Below are 23,946 nucleotides of genomic sequence, written 5' to 3' on the forward strand. Positions count from 1 at the left end.
CAAATATGCCTGATGAGCCGCTTAACAAAGGGCGAAACGCGTCGCATAGTGGTGAGTGTGTGATAGTGTCTATCTGGCTTTCCTTTTCACTGCAAATTTCAGATATTAAGCTCGTCTCGAAAGAGAAATCAAACACATAAATCATAAAACATATGATCTTCGCCTTAATAAGGCAAAACTCAAAAAATAAAATATTTAAAATTGCGCATTAGAATATTTATTAATATTGAGTTTATACAGCTAAAGCGAAACCTACACGATCATTCTCAAAATCGAATGAGGTATAGTATTTGCCAATGAAGACATCACCCAAAATCCAGAAATCAGTACCGGCATCTTCGAAAGCTGAGGCACACTGATCATCCGATTGGATAACATAATCGGAACCTTCCAATGTGAAGGTGCCATCACCCAATTGGAAAGTAACAACAGGCAGGTTATCAATGTTCGAACAGTCCAACATATATTCATAGGTATCTTCGCTATAGGTGGCACCAATAGCTTCTTGAATGGCTTCATACTGATCTGAGGGAACACCAATGAGAGAGGTACCAGTGTCGGCAATAGCTTGGCATTGGTCACACAATTGAACGCCATTGGCATAGGCACTGGTCATTTCGAATTGCCAGTAGCCCTTTTCGGAGACAGGAACATAAGTGAAGTCACCAGTATAATGATTGGCATCATTGCCACCCAAAACCATGAGACCACCATCATCAGAGGTACCATCACGGGTCAAATGGAAGGAAAACACCTTATTGGTAACCAAACCTTGATGGATCATGTTGTACCATGGTGGAGTGACATCATCAACTGCAATTGCCTTGAAGCCCATACCCATAATACCATCGAAGGGAGCATAGACGAAAGTGTCTCCAGGTTCACTGGTGGCAGCAGCAAAAACTTGATTTTCGATTTGCAAACCATCAACGTTGACGGTATCTTGGACTAAATAACCACTCAAACTGCCAGATCCGTATTGAATGGCAAAGGATTCACCGTTTTCAATATATGTGGAGGAGGCACTGGGATCGTAGGTATTGTGATTTTCACAGGCGGCATTGTCGGAGGAGCAAGGGGCTACGGGGACCCACAAATTGGAAGAACCGGTATCGAACAGAACCAAGAACTCTTGGGCAGGTGTGCCAATGGTGATTTTTCCATAGTACGAGTCATCGACATAGTTGAAGAGTTTCTCCTTTACCAAATCTCTGGCCTGGGCCTTAGGAGTGCCACCGTATTTGGCCTTTAATTTACGAATTTCATTGGCCTTACTTTTTTGTTCCTTAACTTTTGTCAATGGAACTTGAATGAGAGTAGCCTCCGCCAAGAGGAGCGCACTTAACAGTACAACTAACAACTTCAACATATTTTAAGTAAATATTGTATTGTGGAAATATTTTTCTCTCTATATATATAGTGAATTTATTTGAAAAGTAGGGTATAACAATCGATTTTTGTTTTTATCATCAAATGCTATTTATAGATTGATTTCTATTTTCGCAACATAATGATATGGAAAATTGACATATCATAAGTGTTTGAAATGAACTATGGGCACGAGCAAAAGATTATCTTTAATATTCTTACAGTAGTTTATCAGCATAAGTAATCTTCGAATGAAGGATTGGTAAAAATTTATTCGGTTTGAATTCATATTCAGAATTCGTGCATACTTTGCGGCGTCAAATATGCCAAATGGTCAGAAGAGAATTTGATAATCCATACCATTTTGACTGTTTGTGGAAAAGGGTGTGTCTCATGCCGCCTGTGCTCATATGACAAATTCATTTAAAGGTCTTAGTCTGCCCCGCTGAAAAGTATGAGTTAGCAGATCAGTACGGAAAATAATTCCTCTAAGAAAAATCGAAAATTATATTTTTATACCATCCAATATACATTTTAGACCCCACAAAGTACATATGTTCTTGATCAGCATAAAATTCTATGTCGATTTAATGATATCCGTCTCTCCGTCTGTGGAAGTCAATCTAGCTTCCGACCAAAATGGAGTAGGTTGAAAAAAATATTACTCAAATGTATATTAGGTCTGCAGGACTCTTGGTATTAAAAATGGGTCACATAGGTCAACGTTTTTGTATAGCCCACATATATGGTGCCTCCTTATTTTCGGTATTTGGATGATTTAAGCGACATTATTCACCGGAATTGTTTCAAATTTTGTATTTGAAATTCATAATAAATACTACAGCCTATGACAGAAAAATATCCATACAGGTCCACGTCTTCGTATAGCCCCCATATAACGGTACCTCCCGATATTCTGTATTTTTATGATTTTATCCAAATTTTTCAATGAAATTTTCTGAAATTCTACACAAGGAGTTCTTTGTGAGTACTTTAGCCTCTGGGAGAGAATTTACATCTTACAGGTTCACGATATCGTATATCCCTCATACAACGGCACCCCCTTATATTCGGTATTTTGATGATTTTAGCCACATTTTCAACGGAATTGTCTGAAAATTCACACAAAGAGTTCCTTGTGAGTACTTTACCCTCTGGCAGAGACTAGTCTATATAGGTTCACGATATCGTATATCGTATAGTATTTTAGCCACATTTTTCAATTGTATTGTCTGAAACTCCACATGAATTGTGCCAAGTTTTTCATTGGAATTGTCTTAAAATCCACACAAGGGGTTTCTCCTGAGTACTTTACCCTTTAGACGAGAATTGCCTAAATATGTCCACGTTTTGGTATAGCGTCCATAAAACGATACTCCCAGATATTCGGTATTTTCATGATTCTTGCGACATTATTCACCGGAATTATTTCAAATTTCGAATATAAAGTTCGGAACCGTTACTACAGTGTACTTTGTGTACTTATGCAGGACAACGTCTTCGCATAGCGCCCATATAACGGTTTTCATTCGATCGGTATTCTTCTACAGAATTTTTTGGATATTTTTCTAGTTTCTTCCAAATGGTGGAGGGTATAAAAAGTTCGGCCCGACCGAACTTAGCTGTTTATACACTACACCACATAGTGGTAAGGGTATTATGTCTTTGTGCATTTGTTTGTAACATGGAGAAGGAAACGAGATAGACCCATAGTTACTTTTGAGAACCTTCATAGAATCACTTTCTGAGTCGATTTATGCATGTCAGTCCGTCTGTCCGTCCGTCCGTCTGTCCATGTATTCTTGTGAACAAAATTCAGATCGCATTTATTATCCGATTGAGATGAAATTTTCCAAACAATATTTTTTTGGCCCAAGGACGAACCCTATTGAAATTGGTGAGAATCGGATCAAATTTAGATATAGCTCCCATATATATCTTCATCCGATTTCGGGTTAAATGTGCACCAAATATTCACTATCAGTCCAAATTACCTGAATTTTGGCACACCCAACCGAGTTCGGCCTAGAAGCAAGTATATCAAATTTGGAGAAAATCGGTTCAGATATAGCTATAGCTCCCATATGTCTTTCATCCGATTTGATCTTTAAGTCCCTCACATTCCTACTATGCACTCCACAACCGTGATATTTGGTACCAGGTATTAGATGGAGCACAGAAATAGCTGTTTTAAATTTTATCGAAATCGGTTCAGATTTGGATACAGCTTCCATATATATCTTCATCCGATTTCGGGTTAATTGGCCACCAAATGGCCAATATCAGCCCAAATGGCCCGAATTTTGGCACATGTGACCGAGATTAGCCTTAAAGCAAATACAACAAATCGGTTCAGAAACAGCTATAGCTCCCATATATATGTTTTATCCGATTTGGTGTTTAAGCCTCTCACATTCGTAATATGCACTCCACAAGAATGATATTTGGTACCAGATAAAAGATACAGCCCAGAAATAGCTGTTTGTAATTTTATCGATACCGGTTCAGATTTGGATATAGCTCCCATATATATCTTCATCCGATTTCGGGTTAATTGTGCACCAAATGGCCGATATAAGTCCAAATGAACTGAATTTTAGTACATCGGACCAAATTCAGCCTAGAAGCAAGTATATCAAATTTTGTGAAAATCGGTTCAGATATAGATATAGCAACCATATATATGTTTCATCCGATTTAGTGTTTTAGTCCCTTACATTCGTAATATTCACTCCACAACCGTGATATTTGGTACCAGGTATTAGATGGATCACAGGAATAGCTGTTTTAAATTTTATCGAAATCGGTTCAGATTTGAATATAGCTCATATATATCTTCATCCGATTTCGGGTTATTGACCACCAAATGACCGTAATAGCATCAATTTTGGTAAATCCGACCGAAACCAGTTTAGAAGCAAGTACACCAATTTTAGTAAAAATCGGTTCAGATATAGCTATAGCTCCCATATATATCTTTCATCCGATTTGGTCTTTAAGTCCCTCACATTCGTAATATGCACTCCACAGGAATGATATTTGGTACCAGATATCAGGTAAAGCCCAAAAATAGTTGATTTTAATTTTATTAAAATCTGTTCCGATTTGGATATGCCTCCCATATATATCTTCATCCGATTTCGTGTTAATTGTGCATCAAATGGCCAATATCAGCCCAAATCACCTGAATTTTCGTACATAAGACCGAAATCAGTCTAGAAGCTAATACGTCAAATTTGGAGAAACCCGGTTCAGAGATAGCTATAGTTCGTAAAATGCACGATAGAATTAGATAGATTTTGATTTTGTACCAAATATCTCATAGAGCTCTGAAATGCCCTGTATAAACCTTTTTACGAGAGCTCTACTAAATATGCATAGTGTTGTAGGGTATCATATAGTCGGCCCCGCCCGACTTTTGAGCTTTCCTTACTGGTTTTACTTGTTAAATATAATATTACTATCAGAATGTTGGATTGGGTTATAGAGATAGTTTTGGAAATTTGTACTTGTGTGTAGTCTGAAAATTTCGTACCATGAATGAAGTTCTGATTACATTTTTTGGAACTAAAGAAATTGTTCCGTAATAAGACTAAAAAGGCCTAACACGAACTATTGCATCGAATCTAAAAGGTGGATTTTTCGCTGACAATTGCATTTCCTAGTTTTATACCCTCCACCTTGGAAAGGATTATATATTAAATTTGTAATTCCGTTTGTAGCATCCCTAAATATTTGTCGTAGACCCCATAAAGTGTATATATTCATAATCAGCATAAAATTCTTAGTCGATGTATCGATGTCGATGTCCATCTTTCTATCCGTTTGTCTGTTGAAATCACGATACAGCTCACATTATTTGACGTAGAGCCTCAAAATTTAGCAGAACAATTTGCATTGTGTCTAGGAATTGTTGGTATTGAAAATGAGATATATCGGTCCACGTTTTGGTGTAGTCCCCATATAACGGTACCTCCCGATATTCGGTATTTTGATGATTTTTGCCACATTTTTTTCACGGATTTGTCTGAAAATTGGTATTTGTGTGTCCTAATGGGTTCTAGCTCCGTTAGCGAAACATTGTATGTATAGGTTCACGTTTTGATATAGCTCCCATATAACGGTACCTTCAGATATTCGGTATTTTGATTATTTTTGCCACATTTTCCCACGAATATGTCTAAAAAAATGTATTTGTGGTTCATAATGGGTTCTAATGTTCTCTTAACCCTAAGGGACTAAAAGCTCGGTCCGGCCGAACTTGATGTTTTTTTACTTTTTTTTCTCATAATTTCATTGTCTAATAGCAAGTTGAAATGCCAAACTTTTTTGGCCTTTATATATCCTTGACCAACTACAATTATTATTGTGACCTGTAGAGAGGCTGTAAAATGAGCAAAAAATTCAGTTTTTGGTCCATTTAATAATCAAATATTTGGTAATCACCAAGAAGACTTATATTCTTATCCTAGCCCTGACCACATGTACAAGTCGTGAGGATCTGACCGCAAGAATTATTACAACGCATGGCTACATCACCTTAGTTCGTCGATATATGATGATCGGTATACTAAATCGTGGGTCTAGGACTAATATTTCCAGTTCTTTCGAACTTTCTAACCCAATCAACTTTATAATAACCTCAAGACATTATGTTGTAGTGTATTAAAAGACAATAAAAATTTACCATTACGTTACAATTTTTATTTTTACAGATTACAATAAAACATTATTAGACTTCACAAAAATACGCAAACTGCTTTACTTAGCATCGGCGAAACCAACACGATTGTTACCCAAATCGAACACTGTATAATATTTACCAATGAAAATATCACCCAAAATCCAGAAATCAACACCGATATTCTCGAAAGCAGTGGTGCAAATGCCATAATTTTGCAGAACATAATCCTTGGCTTCAATCGTGAATTTACGGCCACCAATATTGAAATTCAATGGGGGCAAACTGTCGATACTGGCGCAGTCTACAACATAAGCACCAAACTCTTCATTGAATGTGGCACCAACAGCCGCTTGAATATTCTCATATTGATAGAAGGGAGCAACCAGAAGGGAGGTGCCAGTATCAGCCACACCTTGGCAATTGTTGCAAACATTCACACCATTCACCTCACCCGAAGCGATTTCGAATTGCCAATAACCCTTCGATGTAACGGGGACATAGGTGATTTCACCGGTATAGTGATTGGGATCAATACCACCCAAAACCAATTCACCACCATTTTCAGCTGTACCCTCACGAGCCAAATAGAAAGCAAAGACATCGGCATCAACCAATCCTTGGGAATACATATTGTAGAATGGTGGCAAAACATTGTCCTGGGCAATGTTTTTGTAACCCATACCCAAGATGCCATCGAATGGAGAGTAAGTGAAGGAGTTACCAGGTTCATTGGTGGCAGCAGCAAATACTTGATTTTTAATTGTCAAACCTTCAACGGTGACGGTATCTTGAACCAAATAGCCCGACAAACTGCCAGAACCATAGGCAATATAGAAGGGTTCGCCATTGGCCACATAGCTGGAGGAAGCACTGGGATTGTAGGTATGATGATTTTGGCAGGCAATATTGTTGGCGGAACAGGGAGCAACAGGAACCCACAAGTTTGAGGAGCCGGTATCAAACAACACCAAAAATTCCTGTGGAGGTGTTCCAATTGTTATTTTGCCATAATACGAGTTATCGAGGTAGTTCATCAAATTCTCCTTGGTAGTGAAATCGGACTTGTTATATTTTCCCTTCAGCTTCAACAATTCATTTTCTTTGGTTTTTTGGAATTCGGACCAATGCAGATTCGGCCAAAATGGCCAAGCACAATAAGGCAACAAACGACTTTAACATTTTTTGTTCTTCTTTTACTTCGATATAATCGCAGACGATTGGAACTGATTGTATCTTTGAATTGCATTAACTTTTATATGATTTGCTTGGGTAAAGATGTTAGAAATATTCCTAGATACGTTATAGCGATAGATAGTAGTGCCAGACATAAAGAATTTTCTACTCTTGAACTGTTCTTCAGCTTACAGGTGTCATTAAGTGCATTATCTTCATTCCACTGTAATCTGCCATCAGGTTACAAAAAAATTTGATAACAATTTCAAGTATTTGTTTAGTGTGGGCACATGCATTATCCAAAATTTCAAGTACTGTAGCACGTTTAGAGGCTGTATAGCGAAACACTTGTGAAACAATAGATTAGGATTCCACAAGCGCTTTAGATGAAATTTTTTATAGAAAATATGAACTTTGGATTTCAAAGCATTGATATCCGAAGGCACAATTTCTATAAGGTTAATTTTTTTCAACCCTAAGAATTTCGAACACCAGACGTACGAAAGGAAATACGAACCATATGTGTACTAAAAAATTAAATTTGTGGATATTAGTAAAACCATTGCACAATGGAACCATATCCAATTTTTCTGTCTTATATTGGAATGTCTCAAATTTCAGAACTATCCCTTCCCCAATACCAAATTCCGTAATAACTTAGTACTTTTTGAGCAATTATAGAACATATTTTCTAAAACCACTTCCATATCTAAACCACAGACACCAACAGTGACATCTAAATAAAATTTAAGGATTTCAGCTCCATTGTTTCCCCTAATACCGAATTTAGTACTATTTAGTATTTTTCGTACAATTATAGTATACATGTCCTAATTTCAGGATTTTAGTACTACTTCTTCACCAAATTGAAAATATCAAAATATAGTACACATTTACAAACCACTGCCATATCTCAATTCCAGATACGAACAGAGATCTCAATATTAAATTTCGGGATTCCAGCCCTATCCCTTCACAACAAAAATTTAGTACCATTTAGTACTTTTCGTTCAAATACAGCCAAATAACAAATACCATTAGTAATCTTAATATTGAATTTCCTTCCTCCTTCTCCCAATACAAAATATACCATTTGGTACCATTCAGTACAATTATAGTACACATTTTCGAAATCACCTCCGTAAGTCCTGGCTACACATGAACAGCGACCTTAATACCAACTTTCAACCACTATCTGTTTAACCAGTACTAAACTGTACCAAAATTAGTTCAATTTGGTGTTTTTCGTGCAATTATGGGACATATTTCCAAAACCACCCCATTTCTCAATCACAGATACCAACAGAGAACTCAATAATAAATTTTGGAATGTTTGCTTTATTCTTTCAAGGTACATTTTTCGTATACATTTCCAAGATCATATCTCAATCCTAGACGGTTTTAGCTCTATCTCTTCACGCAGTAGCAAATTAAGTACTTTTTCGTACAAATATAGGACGCATTTTCAATCACCACAAAATCTTAAACAGAGATCTTCAGTATTCTAAATATATAATTTCAGAATTTTATCTCTATCCCTTCGCCCATAGGCAAGTTTAGTACTATGTAGTACTTTTCATACAATTATCCAAAACTTCCTATCCTACACTCCAAATTTCTAAAACTACTTCCATATCTCAATCATACAATCCCATAGGAATCTTAATTCCAAACTGTAGAAGTCCATTTCTATCGGTTCACCACAATTCCATTTTGTACCGATAGAAATTTGTTCACCCAAATCCAAATTATACCAAATATAGTACCAGTACAAATTTCCATAACTACCTGCTTCATACAATCCCATAGACATTTTATTTCCAAATTTTAGAATTTCAGCTCTATAAGTTCACGACATTTCCAATTTGTACCAAATTTTGTACTATTTAGTGCACATAAGTATATATATATTTCCAAAACAGCCATCATCATACAATCCAATAGAAATATTATTTCCCAATTTCAGGATTCAAGCCCTACCTGTTGACCCAAATCCAAATTATAGCAAATTTTGTATCATTTAGTACACATAAGTACGAATTTCCAAAACTTCTTACATACCCCAATCCTACAATGCAATTATAATCTTATTTCAAAACAAAGATCATCATATAATCCAATAGAAATATTATTTCCAAATTTGAGGATTCCAGCCTTATAGGTTCACCCAAATCCAAATTATAGCAAATTTAGTTCTATTTAGTACACATAAGGACGAATTTCCGAAACATCCAACAGACCCCAATCCTACAATGCAATAGTAATCTTATTTCCAAATTTCAGGAGACCAACTCTATCGGTTCCACCAAAATTTAAATTGTACCAAATTTAGTACCATTTAGCACACACAAGTACGAATTTCCAAAAACACCTGCATAGCTCAGTCCTACAATGCAATAATAATCTTATTTCCAAATTTCAGGATTCCAATTCTATAGTTTCCCCTAAAATTTACGTTGTACTAAATTTAGTACACATAAGTACGTAGTTTCAAAACCTCAAACCTCAATCCAACAATGCAATTATTTTCAAAATTCAGCAATCCAGTTCTATCTATAGAAGTATATGGTCCATCTTTCTTTTGTCTATCTACAGGGTGAGATGAAATAACTACAACTAATTTCAGACTGCTGTCATTTCTAAGCCACTCGTCCGACAGCTGTTAAAATTATTCTAGTGACAGCTCATTATATTTTTTAGAAGCGTACAAAAGCATTTTGGTGAGAATTTTCCAGAAAAAAAGTTATTCGTGATGGAATTCAAGCGTAATAGTGTGATTTCTTTGTATTTGGCAGGAAAACCACAAGTGGCTATCGTTAGAGCACTTCAGCATTTAAATGTGAATAAATCTTTTGTGTCTCGTACCATCGCTCGTTACCGTAATACTGGTAGCGTAGCCCGACGTTAAGAAAGTGAAGGAAGGTTCGAAAAGTAACGGTTCGAAAAGTAACGAAGCGACTTGATTGAAACCCGAGTCGCAGTGGCCGAAAAATGGCTCCTAAGCTGAACATATCGCAACATTCCATTCGGCAAATATTAAAAAATTAGCTCAGGGATAAGCCATTGAAATTCCAAAAAGTGCAAGAACTTACACCGCAACAGAAAGAAAATAGACTCAAAAGGCCTAAAGAGTTGCTTCGCTTGTCTGAAAGTGGTGAACTGCCGAATTTGATTTTCTCCGATGAGAAATCATTCGTTGGTTAACATTATTGGGCACGCAAACATTTTGGCCGCAGACCTTGGACATTCCAACAGGACTAAGCACCATCGCACTCAGCACACGCCACCCAAGTACGGTTACAAAATGAGGTTCCTCGTTTCATTTCCAATGGCCAGCGAAACCTCCGGATACCAATGGACCATTGTGTCTGGAGTATTTTGCGAAGCAAGGTTGGCACTAAAAATACCAAAAACGTTTTATTGCCGTTTGAAGGCCACAATTCGTGCAGTTTTTTTATCTCACCCTGTATAACTTCCATATATAAGTTTTATCGAATTAACGGTAAAAATATGCGTCAGACACAAGATAAATTATTGATATTAAAACTGGACCGTCAAATATATTTAGACATATCAGAGGCTGTCCATTATTGGGGTAGTGTATGAGAAAAAAGTCACTTCAACTCTCTCTCTCTTTCTCTCTTTCATTTCTAACTCTTTGCTCTATGGAAGATTCCAAAACAAGTTCAACTCTCTTGAGTTTATCGTATAATTACCAGGGTACATATTTAATTAATATCTAAAAATATGTTTGATCAATCAGTTTATAGGAATTGATTGATTCATCGATTTAAAGGTGAAGTGCAAGGTTAAAGATGTCTGGAAATATTATCATTCTGCATTACATGCACATTATTAAATTCAATTCAAGTGCAATGAATTCCGTTGGTCTGATAAAATCTAAGCTATCTTAAGTCCCACAAGGGTTTATATTAGTAAATAATTCTAATTGTTTTGCCAGAAGCAAATGTCCTATAAAAGACCATAGAACTGATAGCTAGAAATCAGTTCAAATCATCTGCAGTTGTTTTGAAGTTTGAAACAAAATGTTGAAATCGGTTGTTGTCTTATTGTGTTTGGCTATTCTGGCCGAATCTTCATTGGTCCGTATTCCTATGTACCGGGTGAAAGAAGCCAAAACCAAGGAGAATGAATTGTTGAAACTGAAAGGAAAATACAATAAATCCGGTTTCACCACCAAGGAGAATCTCTTGAACTATGTCGATGATTCGTACTATGGCAAAATAACAATTGGTACACCTCCACAGGAATTTTTGGTGTTGTTTGATACCGGCTCCTCCAACTTGTGGGTACCTGTTGCTCCCTGTTCCGCCAACAATATTGCTTGCCAAAATCATCACACCTACAATCCCAGTGCTTCCTCCAGCTATGTGGCCAATGGCGAACCCTTCTATATTGCCTATGGTTCTGGCAGTTTATCGGGTTATTTGGTTCAAGATACCGTCACCGTTGAAGGTTTGACAATTAAAAATCAAGTTTTTGCTGCTGCCACCAATGAACCCGGTAACTCCTTCACTTATTCTCCATTCGATGGCATCTTGGGTATGGGTTACAAAGGCATTGCCCAGGACAATGTTTTGCCACCATTCTACAATATGTATTCCCAAGGATTGGTTGATGCCGATGTCTTTGCTTTCTATTTGGCTCGTGAGGGTACTGCTGAGAATGGTGGTGAATTGGTTTTGGGTGGTATTGATCCCAATCACTATACCGGTGAAATCACCTATGTCCCCGTTACATCGAAGGGTTATTGGCAATTCGAAATCGCCTCGGGTGAGGTGAATGGTGTGAATGTTTGCAACAATTGCCAAGGTATTGCTGATACTGGCACCTCCCTTCTGGTTGTTCCCTTCTATCAATACGAAAGTATACAAGCTGCCGTTGGTGCCACATTCAGTGATGAGTTTGGTGCTTATGTTTTGGACTGCGCCACAATCGACAGTTTGCCTTCACTGAATTTCAACATTGGTGGCCGCAAATTCACGATTGAATCCAAGGATTATGTCTTGCAAAACTATGGCATTTGCACCACTGCTTTCGAGAACATCGGTGTTGATTTCTGGATTTTGGGTGATATTTTCATTGGTAAATATTATACTGTGTTCGATTTGGGTAACAACCGCGTTGGTTTCGCCGATGCTAAGTAAAAATAATTGTTGAATATATTTTTTGTTGATAAATATATTTTTGTTAAATAAATGAGCATTAGTTGAAAAAAATATATATTTGAAGTGACTTTCATTAAAAAAGTACGAGAAAATGTTGGGAATGTTCCTCAATATAACGGCTGGAATCTCGGCTTTTAATATACTGAACTTAACTAAAATTGTTGGTTTCCAACTGCAGTCAATCTAACAAATTAAAGGTTTTTATACCCTACACCACCTATAAAATGGAGGGTATATTAAGTTTGTCTTTCCATTTATTACAAATGTATATTTCGAGATGATGTATATTTTCTTGATCGGCATAACATTCTATGGAAATTACTCTAGGATCCGAACGAAAAGAAGTAGATTGATAAAATTTTACTTAGATAAATTGTAGGTTCGCCCACGTTTGGTATAGCCTCCATATAACATAAACGGTAAATTTATGGTGTTTTGGGTATTTTAGGCACAGTTTTAAAATGGATTCTCTGTAATTGGCAGTATGTGTTCCCAGTATGTAGAAAACATAATTTTAAAGAACTGTCAATGTAGTTACAAGTTTTGGTATATCCCCTGATATTTCTTATTTTCACGATTTTATAGGAAAATTATTTCAACCGAAGAATTTGGTATTAGCAAGGTATCCTATAACAGAAAATTTCCAAAGGTGGTCAACGGCTTCGCATAACACTCAAATAATTGTACAACACCCCCTACCTCCAATTTTTGCTTTTTGGAATTCGGTGTTTTTCATTATACCCTACACCACAAGGTGGTCAGGGTATAATGTCTTTGTGCATTTGTTTGTAACAGGCAAAAGGAAACGAGATAGACCCATAGTTCCTTTTGATGATCTGCATAGAATCACATTCTGAGTCGATTTATGCATGTCCGTCCGTCCGTCTGTCCATGTATTTTTGTAAACAAAGTACAGGTCGCCTTTATTCCCCGATCCAGATGAAATTTTGCAAAGATCTTTGGTTTAGCCCAAGGACGAACCCTATTGAAATTGGAGATAATCGGTCAAAATTTAGATATAGCTCCCATATATATCTTCGTCCGATTTGCCTTTTATTGTGCACCAAACGTGTAATATCAGCCCGAATCTTATGGAATTTTGCACATACACCCAAATTAGGCCTGAAAATATGTATGCCAAATTTGATCGAAATCGGTTCAGATATAGCTATAGCTCCCATATATATTGTTCATCCGATTTGTTATTTTTGTCCACCGCCGCCGTAATATGCACTATGCAACAACAATATTTGGGGAAATATATCAAATACAGCTCAGAAATACATTTGCTAAATTTTATCGAGATCGGTTCAGATTTGGATATAGCTCCCATATATAACTTCGTCCGATTTACGTTTTATTGTGCACCAAACGTCTAATATTGGTCCAAATGGGATGGAATTTGGCACTTACGACCGAATTGAGTCTAGAAGCTAGTATGTCAAATTTGGTGAAGATCGGTTCAGATATAGCTATAGCTTCCATATATATTATTCATCCGATTTGTTATATTTTTTACCCACAACCGTAATATGCACTCCGTAACAAAGATATTCAGGGAAATATATCAAATACAGCTCAGCAATATCTTTGCAAATTTTATCGAGATCGGTTCAGATTTGGATATAGCTCCCATATATATCTTTATCCGATTTCAAATTAATTGTGCACCAAATGGGCAATACAATTCCGAATTTAAAAGATACAAATGCTTCGGCATTTATAGTCCTTTGAACTTTGAATTATAATTATAATCATCATTGAATTCTCCCATAAAAACTTTTAATTGTTATGCGAAGCTCTACTAAATTAGCAAAGTGGTGTAGGGTATCATAAAGTCGGCCCGTCCGACTTTAAGACTTTCTTTACTGGTTTTTCTATGTAATATCAAAATTTGGTATTGGGAGTTCCTAATGGCAATTACTTATGGAGATCCCCATTTTTGTTTATCTTCCATATAATGGTACCATTTGATCTTCGGTCATTTTCTGAATGAAATTATCTCCAAGTTGGTATTTGGAGTTCGCATAGTCAGTGTAAAGGAGAATAGAGTCCAATCTCCCTCTTCGATTGTCAACTCTATTCTTTATTCGGATCCTACTCGGAGGATCAATGTAATAGCGAGAAAAGAAAACCAACCGAATGGTTTGGCTGTTGATTCAATTCTGATTTTATTTCAAAAATAAGTTTCTTCAATGCTACAAAAACTAATCTAACTTAACCTAATCGCAGCCACACAATTATTCTCATATATTTAAATATATTTCATTCAAGGGGTCTTGTACATTTACTGAGCTCATCGATATCTGTGTGTGTCGGTCATAACCTTTATTATCTCACACATTATCATATGCGTCAGCGCACATGATCTCCGAATTGTTAACATGTGGCGGCTGGGAAATATGTAATTTTAATTGTTTATTGCTAGATTTCCCCAGCGCCTCAATCACACTTAAAAGTATGTACAAAGTATTTTGTACAGTCAGATAATTGAGAATACAGGCCCAATCTGTTGTAAAACTCCACATATCTGTACCATCCGACATTCTGTATTTTAATAACTTTAGAGGTGTGTTTTTTCATTCCACCTGGTGCAGGGTATTAAAAATTCGGCCCGATCGAACTTAGCTCCGTTTTTTTGGTTGTTATGGATATGGTTTTGTCTACATCAAACTTACGTCCTCATTTACTTAGCAACACCTCAAAATGTTCGTTAGGAGTTCATATACAGGGTCAGATAAAAAACTGCAACAACGTCGAACGCCATAATTTTTACATTTGTTTTGTAATTTTATTAAGTGGAAGCAAAAAATAGCGCGAATATCATTAACATTTAGAATAAGTTTAGATTTGTTCAAATTGGTAACCTTTGGCACGAATTATGGCCTTCAAACGGTATTTTGGTCCATTCCCGGCGAAGCGCTTGCTTGAGGTGATCGACACTTTGATATTTTTTAGTGCCAACCTTGCTTTCCAAAATACTCCAGACACAATATTCCAACGGATTGGTATCCGGAGATTTTGGTGGCCATTGTGCGCTGAAAATGAAGCGAGGAACCTCATTTTGTAACCATTCTTGGGGGGCGCATGCTGAGTGCGATGGTGCTGAGTCCTGTTGGAATGTCCAAGGTCTGCGGCCAAAATGTTTGCGTGCCCAAGCCTTTAATACATCCTCCAGAATATTTTCGCGATTATATTTGGCATTTATTCTGATGCCACGGTCGATTAATACGAGCGGAAAGCCATCACCATGGCCGGCGCATGATTTCTGGTGGCCAACCGAAGGTACACATTTTTAGCTGACCTCTTTGGCAAGTAAACACTATCACTTTTTTTACAAACTGCAGGACAACGAATGTTCTCTAATAGGCGAAGACCAAATTCGGCAGTTCACACCTTTCGGCCAAGCGAAGCAACTCTTTAGCTTTTTTGAGTCTATTTTCTTTCTGTTGTGGTGTAAGTTCTTGCACTTTTTGAAGTTTCAATGGCTTTACCCTGAGCTCATTTTTCAATACTTGCCGAATTTAATATTGCGATATGTTCAACTCACGATTCATTCGGACACTGCGATGCTGGTTTCAATCAAGTCGCTTCTTTACTTTTCAAACCATTTCTGCTGATGTTGCTGTTTTCTTTCGTCCACTTCATAGACGTCGGGCTACGCTACCAATATAACGGTAAAGAACGATGGTACGAGACACGAAAGATTTATTCACATTTAAATGCTCTAAGGATAGCGACTTGTGGTTTTCCAGCCAAATAAAAAAATCACACTGTCACGCTTGAATTCTATCACGAATAACTTGTTTTCTGGAAAATTCTCACCAAAATGTTTTTTACGCTCTCATATATATATATATAAAAAACATTTTGGTGAGAATTTTTCAGAAAACAAGTTATTCGTGATGGAATTCAAGAATTTCGGGATTCCAACTCTATCCCTTCACCAAATACCCAATTTAGCACCACTTAGTACTTTTAAAACAATTATAGCACACATTTCCAAAATCCTCTCCATACATTGACCTCAGACACCAAAAGTCACATCCATATCTAATTTCAGCTGTATTTCTTCACCTTATACCAAATTTAGTACCATTTGGTACAATGAAAGTACGCACATCAAACAAAATAAGCAATAGTTACATCTATATCATATTTCAAGATTTTCGCTCCATTTCTTCACCCAATACCCAATATACTTGTAGTACTAAATGTCCGTGCACTTGTAGGTTTGTGATAAAGAGGTGGTTTTGGAAAGGTGCACTCCAAACCACCTCTCTATCATAAATCTACACCAACAGCGACTTGAATACCAACATTTCAAAATACGAGCTTCTTCCGTTCACCAAAAAGGGAACAGCACAATATTTAGAGTCATTTATTACAGTTCATACACTAAGTACACATTTCCAAGACCTTCTCCTTCATGAACCGAATTTCCAAGAATTTTCATACCAAAAATTTAAAGATTTTAGACTGTCAACACAATCCCACAATTTCGTACTATTTAGTACATTTCGTACGCTTGCTGAACACATTTCCAAAACAAACTTTTTATCTTAAACCTAACCACCAGCAGAGACCCAATAACAACATTTTAAATTTTCAGATCAATCCGATCGACCAAAACTAAATTTTATAGAATTTAGTAAATTTAGTACAGTTGTTGCACTTAGCATACATTTTCAAAAAACACTTAGTTATATTAACACTATTCCCAAATTCGACCGGATCCCGAGGATACCAGGTATCAGATACAGTTTAGAAACATCTCTGTCATGTTTTCGACGAACCCACCAAATAAAACAATATTTAAAGGGTATATTAAATTTTTTCAAAATATTTTAATACTCTTAAACAGCTTGTGCAAAGCCAACACGTGTATTGGCCATATCGAAAACGGTATAATATTTACCAATGAAAATATCTCCCAAAATCCAGAAGTTAGCACCGGCAGTTTCAAAAGCCGATGAACACATACCATCCATTTGAATGACATAGTCCTTGCCTTCAACAGTGAATTCGGTGCCACCAATTGTAAAGGTAACAACGGGTAAACTATCAATGCTGGAGCAATCCAATAAATAGGCATTGTAGTCTTCATCATACACGGCACCAATGGCAGCTTGTACGTTTTCATATTGGTTATCGGGAACAGCAATGAGGGAGGTACCTGTATCAGCAATACCTTGGCATTGATCACAAATGCTAACGCCATTTACAATGCCCGAGGTAATTTCGAATTGCCAATAGCCCTCTTGGGAAACAGGCACATAAGTAAATTCACCTGTATAGTGATTGGGATCAACACCACCCAAAATCAATTCACCACCATTCTGAGAGCTGCCATCACGAGTCAAATAGAAGGAGAACATGTTAGCGTCGACCAATCCTTGGGAGTACATATTGTAGAAGGGTGGCACAACATTATCTTGGGCAATGTTGGCAAAGCCCATGCCCAAAATGCCATCAAATGGTGCATCGGTAAAGGTGTTTCCAGGCTCATTGGTGGCTCCGGCAAATACTTGGTTTTGAATGGTCAAACCTTCAACGGTTACGGTATCTTGCAACAAATATCCCGTTAAACTGCCGGTGCCGTATTGAATGGCAAAGGGTTCACCATTCGCTACATAAGTAGATGAAGCGGTGGGGTCATAGGCATGATGATTTTGACAGGCTACATCAGCACTGGAACAGGGAGCCACTGGAACCCACAAGTTGGAAGATCCACTATCGAAGAGCACCAAAAACTCTTGAGGGGGAGTTCCAATTGTTATGCGTCCAAAATAAGAATCATCCATATAATTGATCAAACTCTCCTTGGCCGTATAGGACACGGAATTGTATTTGCTCTGGAGTTTCAGGAGTTCGTTGGCTTTGTTTTTCGATACCCTGACTTTTTCGATGGGTATACGAACTAAGGCCGCCTCAGCCACAAGGGCTAAACTTAACAACACAATTACTGATTTTGGTAACATTTCTATTGGTCAACTTTTCACTGGTAAATCGAATGAAAAACTGTTTTATTTCCCTACCAATTGGCGAGTTTTATAGAAAATTGATGGAACCGGTAATAGGTCTTTGTTCTATTTTTTTGTTTATCGAAAAATATCAATGATCTATTAAAGTAAACACACTGCACTTGTATACCTAGAACCCAAAATCCCAGGGGATTTGTTCCCCACATGTGATGGATTGTACTGATAAGAAGTTAAAAATATTGAAATCACTAAACAATTAGTAATAATGTTTATATATTTCTTTTGAGCGACCACACACACATATATTTAGATATTATTTCTTTTTGTATGACAAATTCTAGGAAATATCAATCAATTCGATTTTTTTTTCATTTCCGATATTAACCATAACTAAATAATAAGTTTGTTGACTTCAAGCCATCAATGTTGCACGATAAGGGTGAATAGGCACTGGGCACTAGAAACGGTAATTGAGGGAAAAGTTAAAAAATGTAACAGAATATTCCAATGTATCGATGAATGAAAATGGCTATCCACTTACGATACGAAATGCTATAACAGCTCAAAAATACCTCTGCCGAAATGTTTCGATAATGGATGATATTTGGATATAGCTTGGATGGATTTGACATATTTGCTTATTCGTATGCGCCGAATAAGAAAATGTGTCAAATTTGGTGATAATCGGTTCAGATAAAGCTATAGATCTCAAGGGGGGAGGGGGAGCAAGTTCCCCCCTCTTCAACTCTTTTGAAATTTTTCGGATTAAGATTCCTCGAAATCCATGCATTTTAGGTATATAGTGACTTTGACAATATTGGAGACCAAAATACGAGGAATATTTTGGAAGAAAAATGTTACACTCAAGCGCGTCCACAGAGAGACTTATGGACCTTCTAATACCCTACACCACATAGTGGTAAGGGTATTATGTCTTTTTTGTAACATGGAAGAGATAACCCCTTAGTTACTTTTGAGGATCTTCATGGAATTACTTTCTAAGTCGATTTATTCATGCCAGTCCGTCCGTCCGTCCGTCCATGTATTCTTGTGAACAAAATTCAGGTCGCATTTATTATCCGATTGAAATAAAATTTTGCAAACAATATTTGTTTGGCCCAAAGACGAACCCTATTGAAATTAGTGGTAATCGGATCAGATTTAGATGAAGCTCCCATACATCTTAAACCGATCTCGGCTTAATTGTGCACCAAATGGCCAATATAAGTCCAAATGATCTACATTTCGGTACATCCCACCGAATTCAGTCCAATATAAGTCCAAATGAACTGCATTTCGGTACATCCCACCGAATTTAGTCTAGCAGTAAGTTAATCAAATTTGGAGAAAATCGGTTCAGATATAGCTATAGCTCCCATATATATGTTTCATACGATTTGGGATTTTAAGTCCCTCACATGCGTAATATGCACTCCATAAAATGATACTTGGTAGCGGACATCAGATATTGCTCGAAAATACCTCTGTCAAATGTTATCGAAATCGTTTCAAACTAGGATATAGCTCCCATATATATCTTTATCAGACATCAGGTTTATTGTGCAGCAAATGGCTAATATCAGCCCAAATGGACAGAATTCATAATATAAACCAGTACTTCAAATTTTGTGTAAATCGATTGAGATATAGCTAAAGCTCCTATATATATGTTTTACCCGATTTGGGGTTTAAAGTCCCTTACAAGCGAAATATGCAGTCCACAACAATGATCTTGGGTACCAGATATCAAATACAGGTCTGGAATAAGTGAATTTTTTTAAGATCGGTTGAGATTTTGATATAGCTCCCATATATATCCTCAACCAATTTCGGGTTAATTGTGCACCAAATGATTAATATCAGCCCAAATGAACTGAATTTCGGCATATCAGGCTGAATTTAGTCTAGAAGCAAGCTACATTAAGTTTGGGGAAAATGGGTTCAGACATAGCTATTGCTCCCATACATACATATGTTTCATCTGATTTGGTGTTTAAGTCTCTCTCGTTATATGCATTCGACAACAATTATATTTGGTACCAGTTATCAGATACATCCCAGATATACTTCTGACAAATTTGATCAAGATCGGTTAAGATTTGGATATAGGTACCATATATATATTCAACAGATTTTGGGTTAATTGTGCACCAAATGGACAACATCTGTCAAAAAGTACTGAATTATGGTACATTCGACCGAATTCAGTCCAGAAGCAAATAGCTATAGCTTCCATATATACAGGGTGAGATGAAAAAACTTCAACTGCTGTCATTTCTAAGCCATTATATTGTTTATAAGCGTACAAAAGAATTTTGGTGAGAATTTTCCACCATAGTATGGAGGGTATATTAAGTTTGTCATCCCGTTTATGACACCTCGAAACATACGAAGTATATACAATGTCCGTCCGTCTGTGCGTCTGTGGAAATCACTCTAGCTTCCGAACGAAAAGAAGTAGGTTGATAAAATTTTACTCAAATGTGTATTTTGTCTGCAGGACTTTTGGTATTGAAAATGGGTCATGTAGGTCCACTTCTTGGTATAGCCCCCTTATAACGGAACCAACATTATCCGGTATTCTGATGATTTTAGCGATATTATTTACCGGAATTGTTTCAAATTTGGTATTTGAAGTTCGTAATTGCTATTACAGCCTATGACATAAAATTGTCTGTACAGGCCCACGTCTTCGTATAGCCCCCATTTAACGGTACCTCCCGATATTCGGTATTTTAATGATTTTAGCGACATTATTCACCGGAATTGTTTCAAATTGTGTATTTGAAGTTCGTAATAAACGCTACAGCCTATGACAGAAAATTGTCTGTGCAGGTCTGTGCAAAGTTCGGCCCAGCCGAACTTACAGCTTTTTTACTTGTTTTTGTTTATAATTTTTATTTCTGAAAAATACTGCACTTATTCAAAGTTTGCTGCAAATTTTTTTTATAATTTCACTATCCATTAGCCAGTCTGGGTTGTGGAAAATTACAAGTGGATTTGATAGTACTTGGGGTGTAGATCAAAACTGTATAAGAGTTGCGAGTTCTGGGGCCAAATTTTTTAGGTCTTTATACAGCTGTGACCACATACAATAAACGCCAGTATTTAAAGATATATTTTGCAACATTCAATATAGAATTTTATTCTCAAAAATCGGTCATTGGTACGGACTGCCAAGAGCAAGTCAAACATATTTGCCAGAGATTTTGCACTTTTTTAGACTACAGTTATAGCCCATTTTCCTCGATGTTATTTTAGTGATTGAAGGCACAATTTCCAACAGAATTGTTTGCAAAGTTTAAAGTTATAGCCCATTTCCCTCGATATTATTTTAGCAACTGAAGGCAAACAGAATTGTCTGCAATTTGATATGTTGGCTTCCAAATGGTATATATGGTTGCACGTTTTTTTATACCCTCTCCCTCCGATATTCTGTGTTTTTTTAATTTATTCACGCTTTTCAACGGATTAGTTTGGAATTAAGTATTTGGGGTAAATAACAGATACTATCACCAGATAAGGGTATGAACTTCTGGTAGAAAATATCTATATGGGTTGATGTTATCATATGACCCCCCCCCCCCCAATATAATCACAAATTCCATTATTCTACTTTTTGATTATTTTAATCACATCATGGTACGGTTATAAATTAAAAAGTTGAATTTTAATATTTTAGCACTTATTTTTAATAATATTTATTAATCCTTCACAATTTTTTTAAACAGCAAGAGCGAAACCAACTACCATATTGGCCATATCGAAAACAGTATAATATTTACCAATGAAAATATCTCCCAATATCCAGAAGTTAGCACCGGAAGTTTCAAAAGCCGAAGAACATATTCCGTCCATCTGAATGACATAGTCATTGCCTTCAACGGTGAATTGGGCGCCACCAATGGTAAAGTTGAGGACAGGCAAGCTATCAATGCTGGAGCAATTCAATAAATAGGCACTGTAGTCTTCATCATACACGGCACCAATGGCAGCTTGTATATTTTCATATTGGTCATCGGGAACAGCGATGAGGGAAGTACCCGTATCGGCAATACCTTGGCACTGATCACAAACATTAGTGCCATTTACAACGGCCGAGGTTATTTCGAATTGCCAATAGCCTTTTTGGGAAACAGGAACGTAGGTAATATTGCCGGTATACTGATTGGGATCGACGCCACCCAAAATCATTTCACCACCACTGAGTGAACTACCATTGCGAGCCAAGTAGAAAGAAAATATGGGGGCGTCCAACAAACCTTGGAAGTACATATTGTAGAAGGGTGGCACAACACCATCTTGGGCAATGTTGGCAAAGGCCATACCCAAAATACCATCAAATAGGGCATCGGTAAAGGTGTTACCCGGTTCACTAGTGGCACCAGCGAATATTTGATTTTGAATTGTCAAACCTTGAATGGTCACGCTGTCGAGGAACAAATAACCACTTAAACTGCCAGTGCCATACTGAATGGCGAAGGGCTCGTCAAGGAATACAGATGTGCACGAGGCGGAGGGGTCATAGGTATTGTGACTTTGACAGGCAGCATTAGTAGTGGAACAGGGAGCTACAGGAACCCACAAGTTGGAAGATCCAGTGTCAAAGAGTACCAAAAATTCCTGAGGAGGTGTGCCAATTGATATAACACCGAAATACGAATCGTCCATATAGTTGATCAAACTCTCGGTGACAGTATAGCTTGATATGTTGTATTTGCTCTGGAGTTTGTATAGTTCGTTGGCCTTGTTCTTCGTTACCCTAACTTTTTTAATGGGTATGCGAACCAAGGCAGCTTCAGCCACTAGGGCTAAACTCAATAATGCAATAACTGTTTTTGCTAACATTATTGCTGGGCAACTTTTCACGAATAAATTGAGTTAATAACTAAATTTTATTGTTTCAATGCGGCAGGTTTTATAGGAAATTTCCATCGACTCGGCAAAGGGGATTTTTTACAAATAATATTTTATTTTCCATTCAAAAAATATCAACGATCTACTGGATCAATAATATATCTGGAAGCCAAAATCCCAAAGTATTTACACCCCATAGGGATGATGGATGACATTGATAAAAAAAAACAAAAAAAATTGAAAATACATTCAATTTAAAATATTCATTATTTTTATCACAATAGTATTGAGGGTATTTTAAGTTTGCCATTTCGTTTGTAACTGTTTAAACTATTTTGGACCCCATAAAGCACATATGTTATTGATCAGTGCATAACATATTTGATTATGCCCTGTTGTTATAACTATATCTTCTGTAGAAGTTGAGATATAGTTCAGGAATTTTGGTTGCAGCCCTCATTGAACGTTTCCCACGAAAATTACTTCAGTTTAGTATCGAAAGTTCTGAGTATGCATCTAATATCCACACAAGGAATTATCATCATAATGATTTTGGTATAAATACCATATAACTAACTTGCTTCTAACCGTGCCTCTAACTTTTAGATGTTTTCAACGTGTCGATAATCATTTTCAACCGAATTTTCAGTAGTTTGGTATATTATGTTCCAAAACGGCACTTAAGCTTTTT

The 23,946-nt window shown here is 36.8% G+C and overlaps 4 protein-coding genes and 1 pseudogene across 4 annotated transcripts; 1 reads left to right on the forward strand and 4 right to left on the reverse strand.

The window, feature by feature from the left end:
• Positions 1 to 209: 209 nt before the first annotated feature.
• LOC101891661 (lysosomal aspartic protease-like) lies at positions 210 to 1,369 on the reverse strand. The gene has a single exon (XM_005187069.2). It carries the CDS (start codon positions 1,367 to 1,369, stop codon positions 233 to 235), a length of 1,137 nt encoding a protein of 378 aa, XP_005187126.2. The 3' UTR covers positions 210 to 232.
• A 4,681-nt stretch (positions 1,370 to 6,050) lies between these two features.
• Positions 6,051 to 7,246, reverse strand: LOC101892455 (lysosomal aspartic protease-like; annotated as a pseudogene).
• A 3,976-nt stretch (positions 7,247 to 11,222) lies between these two features.
• Positions 11,223 to 12,465, forward strand: LOC101891302 (lysosomal aspartic protease). The gene has a single exon (XM_005187067.4). The coding sequence runs from the start codon at positions 11,272 to 11,274 to the stop codon at positions 12,391 to 12,393; it is 1,122 nt and encodes a 373-aa protein (XP_005187124.2). The 5' UTR covers positions 11,223 to 11,271; the 3' UTR covers positions 12,394 to 12,465.
• A 4,750-nt stretch (positions 12,466 to 17,215) lies between these two features.
• Positions 17,216 to 18,447, reverse strand: LOC101891479 (lysosomal aspartic protease). The gene has a single exon (XM_005187068.4). It carries the CDS (start codon positions 18,393 to 18,395, stop codon positions 17,271 to 17,273), a length of 1,125 nt encoding a protein of 374 aa, XP_005187125.2. The 5' UTR covers positions 18,396 to 18,447; the 3' UTR covers positions 17,216 to 17,270.
• Positions 18,448 to 22,066: 3,619 nt separating this feature from the next.
• LOC101891130 (lysosomal aspartic protease) lies at positions 22,067 to 23,299 on the reverse strand. Its single transcript, XM_005187066.4, has one exon. The coding sequence runs from the start codon at positions 23,244 to 23,246 to the stop codon at positions 22,122 to 22,124; it is 1,125 nt and encodes a 374-aa protein (XP_005187123.1). The 5' UTR covers positions 23,247 to 23,299; the 3' UTR covers positions 22,067 to 22,121.
• Between the last annotated feature and the right edge of the window lie 647 nt (positions 23,300 to 23,946).

This window comes from Musca domestica, unplaced genomic scaffold (assembly GCF_030504385.1).
Source record: "Musca domestica strain aabys unplaced genomic scaffold, Musca_domestica.polishedcontigs.V.1.1 3, whole genome shotgun sequence".
Lineage (NCBI taxonomy): Eukaryota > Metazoa > Arthropoda > Insecta > Diptera > Muscidae > Musca > Musca domestica.

Bases quoted from the DNA above. Each gene is read 5' to 3' on its own strand.
- LOC101891661 (XM_005187069.2), bottom strand. From the start codon at position 1,369: ATGTTGAAGTTGTTAGTTGTACTGTTAAGTGCGCTCCTCTTGGCGGAG.
- LOC101891302 (XM_005187067.4), top strand. From the start codon at position 11,272: ATGTTGAAATCGGTTGTTGTCTTATTGTGTTTGGCTATTCTGGCCGAA.
- LOC101891479 (XM_005187068.4), bottom strand. From the start codon at position 18,395: ATGTTACCAAAATCAGTAATTGTGTTGTTAAGTTTAGCCCTTGTGGCT.
- LOC101891130 (XM_005187066.4), bottom strand. From the start codon at position 23,246: ATGTTAGCAAAAACAGTTATTGCATTATTGAGTTTAGCCCTAGTGGCT.